The sequence below is a fragment of the Wolffia australiana genome, chromosome 3 (assembly GCF_029677425.1).
Source record: "Wolffia australiana isolate 7733 chromosome 3, ASM2967742v1".
Lineage (NCBI taxonomy): Eukaryota > Viridiplantae > Streptophyta > Magnoliopsida > Alismatales > Araceae > Wolffia > Wolffia australiana.
Window position 1 is genome coordinate 9539406 of NC_135837.1, and position 6418 is coordinate 9545823.

Here is a 6418-nt window from a genome sequence, read left to right on the forward strand (position 1 = left end):
AGAGAGAGAGAGAGGGAGAGAGATAGAGGAAAAGAGAGAGAGAGGGGAGAGGGAGAGAGATAGAGGAAAAGAGAGAGAGAAAGAGAGGGAGAGATATAGAGGAAAAGAGAGAGAGAGAGGGAGAGAGGGAGAGATATAGAGGAAAAGAGAGAGAGAGGGGGAGAGGGAGAGAGATAGAGGAAAAGAGAGAGAGAAAGAGAGGGAGAGATATAGAGGAAAAGAGAGAGAGAGAGGGAGAGGGAGAGAGATAGAGATGAAGAGAGAGAGAGAGAGGGAGAGGGAGAAAGATACAGAGGACGAGAAGAAGTTGTAAATAGTCTGGACAAATTCTCTCCCCGTGATGGACTCCACCACCTTTCTTCGTCCTCTTCCTCTCCACCCGGTCAATAACAAGAATGAAAGCGAAACATCCTAATTTAGTATATATCCCTGCATATTTACAACTTATCAAATAAATAATAATAAGACGAAGAAACAAATATAACTAGAAAAAATGTCCTTTTCGCTCAAATCTTCTAAACACACTAGATTACACAAACCGATTTCCACATTTTCTCTCTCTTTGGGTTCAATTTGAAGTTTCAGAAAAAAAACTGAAGAGGATTGTAACAATGGAAAAGAAGCAATAGAAGTAATATTTCTACGAATATTTTACTTTGGAATAAATAATAACAAAAAGAATCTCGGCCAAGATTTCTCGGGAACTGATCCCAGCCGTTCGTTCAACTCGCGGATCGATGATCTGAGGCTGACAGCCGCTGATTTTTGTCGGCGCTTAGAAATCGACAAAAAACCCCTGGCAGGGGCATAAATGCAATAAGTCCGCGACTTTCAAACTTGGGTCTAACACTGTTCTAAGAAGTCTTCATAGGAGTTTTTCTGATATTATGTTACGACGTTCTTCCCTGTTCCTACAGTGGTGCAGTGCAATCCATCTTACTCTCAGAGATTTAGAGAGAGAAAGAGACATAGTTAGAGAGAGAGAGACGGGCTGACAGGCAAAGAGACAAAGCGGCGCCAACTGTGGCATCGGCAACATAGAGAGAGAAAGCGATAGAGAGAGAAAGAGATAAGGAGAGAAAGAGATAGAGAGAGAGAGAGAGGAGATAAGCTATGTTTTAGGGTTTTATTCCTCCCTTTGCTTCAATCTTCTTCTTCTTCTTCAAGTTATGGTTTTCTAGAGTAGAGAGAGAAAGTGAATGTCTGCTCTCTTCCCAGTGTCCCATCCCTGTTTTAATGTTTATTTTCTTTCTCTCCACCTTTCCAGGGTTTTCCTGTATGAACCCTCCTTCACATGCTTTTCTTATGGGAGAAGAATTCTAGAAATAGAGAGAGAAAGAGTTAGAGAGAAAGAGACTGGTGCTCGCCCAACCTCGCTCAGAGGCTGCCAAGGAAGAAGACCCATTTTGGGATTGTCTTCCTTTCTCCTCAGTCCTCACATCATTTCAGACTAGAGAGAGAGATAGAGAGTTTTAGAGAGAGAGAGAGAGAGAGAGTGAGTTTAGCTGGGCTCAACCTTGCTTAGACCCACCTCTGTTTCATCCTTTTTCATCCCCCCTCTGCCGCCATCTTCCCCCTCATAGCACGTCAAGACTAGAGAGAGAGAGAGTGAGAGAGAGAGATAGAGAGAGTTTTTCTGCTGCTCGCTCGACCTCGCTTAGACCACCCACTTCTGCTTCATCCTTTCCCACTTCCCTCTACCGCCATCTTCCTCCTATATTTCTATGCATGAGAGAGAGTGTTAGAGAGAGTTTATCTGCAGCTCTCCCAACCTCGTTTAGACCCACCCACCGCAGTTTCAGCCTTTCTCACTCTTCTCTACCGCCATCTTCCTCGCACAGCACGTCAAGACAAGAGAGAGAGAGAGAGAGAAAGAGAGAGAGAGGAGAGGCTCTCAGCTCTCTTTACCCCACCCACCCCCACCCACTTTCCTCAGTTCACTTCTCTTCTCTACCGCCATCTTCCTCGCACAGCACGTCAAGACAAGAGAGAGAGAGAGAGAGAAAGAGAGTTAGAGAGAGAGTTTACCTGCAGCTCTCCCAACCTCGCTTAGACCCACCCACCACTGTTTCAGCCTTTCTCACTCCTCTCCACCGCCATCAAGACAAGAGAGAGAAAGAGAGAGAGGAAGAGAGAACTAGAGAGAGAATGCTCTGTTTCGTCATCCTAGTCCTGCTCGGCGTCTCCGTCGTGGACGGGGGATCAACGGGGGGAAGCTTCGTCCCGGCGCTGCCGGCCGTCCCGGCGGAGCCAATGCGGGGCTGCCAGCTGGACCTCTCCGACGAGTTCTTCGGCGGCGTGGCGGAGGCCTGCGGGCAGGGCCCGGACCGGGCCCGGTGCTGCCCCGTGCTGGCCGCCTGGCTCTTCGCGGCTCACGCCAGGTCGGCCCTGGTGGCTCGGCCGCCGCCGGTCGGGTCGGAGGGGCTGGGCTCGGACGGGCCGGTCGGGCCGGACGACGCGCAGAGCTGCGCGGACTCGCTGCAGAGCGAGCTGCAGAGGAGGAAGATAGCGCTGGCGAAGGTGAACGAAAGCTGCGATCTTGTGCTGTGTTATTGCGGGATTCGGCTGCACCAGATCGGCTCGCTGAGCTGCCCGGCCGGGTTTAACGTGTCGACGGCGGGCGGCGCCGCCGCGCCCACCGCCGCCGTCCGCCGGCTCGAGAGGAATTGCCGCAACGCTTCTTACTCTGGCTGCTCGCTCTGCCTCAGATCCCTTAACTCGGTATCCCTCTCTCTCTCTCTCTTTCTCTTCCTGCGTCTTTGTTTCTCAGTTTCTCTCTCTCTCTCTCTGCGTCGTTGATTCTCTCTCTTTCTCTCTAGCTCTCTCCGTCTGCCTCTTCCTCTCCTCTCCCTATCCCTGTTTCTCTCTCCGTCTGTCTCTTCCTCTCCCTCTCTCTCTCTCTCTGAGTCTTGTTTCTCTCTCTATCTGTCTGTCTCTTCCTCTCCCTCTCTCTTTCTCTGAGTCTTGTTTCTCTCTCTCTCTCTCTCTCTCTAAGTCTTGTTTCTCTCTCTCTCTCTAAGTTTTGTTTCTCCCTCTCTCGTTCTCTCTGAGTCCTGTTTCTTCCTCTCTCTCTCCAAGTTTTGTTTCTCCCTCTCTCTTTCTCTCTGAGCTTTGTTTCTCTCTCTCTCTCTCTCTAAGTTTTGTTTCTCCCTCTCTCGTTCTCTCTGAGTCCTGTTTCTCCCTCTCTCTCTCCAAGTTTTGTTTCTCCCTCTCTCTTTCTCTCTGAGTCTTGTTTCTCCCTCTCTCTTTCTCTCTAAGTTTTATTTCTCCCTCTCTCGTTCACTGTGAGTCCTGTTTCTCCCTCTCTCTCTCCAAGTTTTGTTTCTCCCCCTCTCTTTCTCTCTGAGTCTTGTTTCTCCCTCTCTTTCTCTCTAAGTTTTGTTTCTCCCTCTCTCTTTCTCTCTGAGACCTGTTTCTCCCTCTCTCTCTCCTTAAGTTTTGTTTCTCTCCCCTCTTTCTCTCTGAGTCTTGTTTCTCCCTCTCTTTCTCTCTAAGTTTTGTTTCTCCCTCTCTCTTTCTCTCTGAGTCCTGTTTCTCCCCCCCCCTTTCTCTCTGAGTCTTGTTTCTCCCCCTCCCTTTCTCTCTGAGTCCTGTTTCTCCCTCTCTCTTTCTCTCTGAGTCTTGTTTCTCCCTCTCGCTTTCTCTCTGAGTCCTGTTTCTCCCTCTCGCTTTCTCTCTGAGCCCTGTTTCTCCCTCTCTCTTTCTCTCTGAGTCTTGTTTCTCCCTCTCGGTTTCTATCTCTCTATTCTTCAACATCTCTTACCCTCTCTCGTACTCTGTCCCTGTTTCTCTCCCTCTGCCTCTCTCTCTCTCTTGCCCACTTTGGTACTCTATCCCTATTCTCCAACCGCCTCTTCCTCTCTCTCTTCCTCCCTCTTACCGCTTTCGTACTCTCTCTCTCCCTGCTTCTGCCTGTCACTCTCACTCTTTCTCCCTTTTACCTCTCTTGTACTGTCCCCTACTCCCCCGTCTCCTCCTCGCTGTTGCCTCTCTTTCTCTCTCTCTCTCTATTCCTCACTGTTTCCTCTCTTACTCTCTCTCTCTTCCTCGCTGTTGCCTCTCTTTCTCTCTCTCTCTCTCTCTCTCTCTATTCCTCACTGTTTCCTCTCTTACTCTCTCTCTTCCTCCCTGTTCCCATTCTTACCCTCGCTCTTCCTCGCTGTTCGCTCTCTCTCTTCCCGCTGTTCCCTCTCTCACTCTCTCTCTCTTTCTCGCTGTTCGCTCTCGCTCTCTTCCTCGTTGTTCCCTCTCTTAATCTCTCCATCTTTTCCTCGCTATTATTCTCTCTTCCTCGCTGTTCCCCATATTAATCTCTTTATCTTTTCCTCGCTATTATTCTCTCTTACTCTTTATCTTCCTCTATCTTTTCCTCGCTATTATTCTCTCTTACTCTTTATCTTCCTCTATCTTTTCCTCGCTATTATTCTCTCTTACTCTTTATCTTCCTCTATCTTTTCCTCGCTATTATTCTCTCTTCCTCGCTGTTCCCTCTCTTACTCTCTCTCTCTTTCTCGTTATTATTCTCTCTTCCTCGCTGTTCCCTCTCGTAATCTCTCTCCCTTCCTCGTTATTATTCTCTCTTCCTCGCTGTTATTCTCTCTCTTCCTCGCTGTTATTCTCTTTTCTCTCTCCCCCTCTCTATAGTCTATATATATTCGCCATTATTGCGATCTAAGAATGTTCCGAAAATCTGGGAACTTGAACGACGCGCGCAGCTGGGCGGCCGCGGCGGCGGCGCCGCCAGCGAAACGGAGCGGGCGAAGAAGATGTTCGGGAGGGACTGCCAGCTCATGGGGCTGACGTGGCTGCTCTCCCGAAACCGCACCGCCTACATCGCCACCGTCTCCGCCGTGCTCCGCGCCATGCTATACGCTCCCCGCCCTCCACGTGGCAGCGGCGCCGCCAACCCGCCGCCGCCCTATCGTTGCAGCGCTGACCACGATAACATGCCTCTCGCCGTTGACTCCCAACGCTTGGAGAAACGAGTGACCGGCGCCGCCGCCGTTCCCTCCGCCGCTGCCGCCATCTCTTTTGCCACGTTTCTTCTTCTGATTGGCATGTTTGATTATCACTTCACGTGATGTTATTATGCTGGGTTATTTTTTCCCCGCTCTCTTATTCTTTTTTTTCTTTCCAATTATTTCTCTCTCTCTCTATCTCTCGATTTTCCCTTTTCTTCTCTTGTTTTTATGTAAAAAAGATTTGACCTTCACGTAAAATGTTTGATTATCACTTTACGTGATGTTATATGCCGGGTTATTTTTTCCCCTCTCTTATTCTTTTTTTGTTTCCAATTATTTCTCTCTCTCTCTTTCTATCTCTCGATTTTTCTTTTTCTTCTCTTGTTTTTATGTAAAAAAGATTTGACCGTCGCGTAAAATGTTTTATTATCACTTTACGTGATGTTATTATGCTGGGTTATTTTTTCCCCTCTCTTATTATTTTTTTTTCTCTCCAATTATTTCTCCCTCTCTGTCTCTAGATATCTCGATTTTTCGTTTTCTTCTCTTGTTTTTATGTCAAAAAGATTTGGCCGTCACGTAAAATGTTTGATAATCTCTTTACGTGATGTTATCCTGCGTTCTTTTTTCCCTCCTATTCTTTTTTTCTTTAGAAATATTTCTCCTTTTTTCTCGCGATTTTGACCGTCACGTAAAATGTTTGACAATCAATTTACGTGATGTTATCTTGCGGTTTTTTTCCCCTCCTATTCTCTTTTTCTTTCCAATTATTTCTCCTTTTTTCTCTCGATTTTTTCTCTTCTCTTGTTTTTTTTGTAAAAACGATTAGACCATCACGTAAAATAGTTTGATTATCACTTTACGCGATGTTATCCTGCGTTATTTTTCTTCTCTTATTCTTTTTTTTCTTTCCAATAATTTCTCCTTTTTTCTCTTGATTTTCCTTTTCTTCACTTGTTTTTATGTAAAAAGATTCGACCATTTGTTCCCCATTATTTCTCTCCTTTTTCTCAATTTCTTTTTCCTCCTTCGTTGTCTTGCTTCTTTTCTTCTCATGTATCTATGCTATAATGTTATTATAATTACCTTTTCATTTCCGGCTTCCTCTTTGTCATTATCTTTTTTTTATTCTCCTTAGCCTGTTAATACATTTAGCCTTTTCTTTCCAGCTATTTCTTTCTTTCTTTGACTTAATTTCCTTTCATTGTCATCTTCCTCTCAATTTCATTTTTCCTTCTGCCTTCCTCTTTTCACATTATCTTACACTTTCTTCTTTACTCAAGTATCTATGTTGAGAAATTTGGCCATTTCTTTTCCAACTATTTATTTCTTTCTCTCTCACTTCGTTTATCTTTTAAGTGTTCTTCCTTTGCTATTTTCTTCTTATTGTATCCCCCTTTATTTTTTTCACTTTCTTTCAATGACTTTTCCGTTTCTTATTCTTTCTCATTTTCTTT

General features: G+C 45.9%; 1 protein-coding gene across 1 annotated transcript; it reads left to right on the forward strand.

Annotated features, from left to right (window-relative positions):
- Window positions 1-1949: 1949 nt before the first annotated feature.
- Window positions 1950-5106, forward strand: LOC144700881 (putative GPI-anchored protein At4g28100). The gene is made up of 2 exons (XM_078572446.1): window positions 1950-2721; window positions 4716-5106. The coding sequence occupies exons 1-2, from the start codon at window positions 2149-2151 to the stop codon at window positions 5079-5081; spliced, it is 939 nt and encodes a 312-aa protein (XP_078428572.1). The 5' UTR covers window positions 1950-2148; the 3' UTR covers window positions 5082-5106.
- The last annotated feature ends 1312 nt before the right edge of the window (window positions 5107-6418 follow it).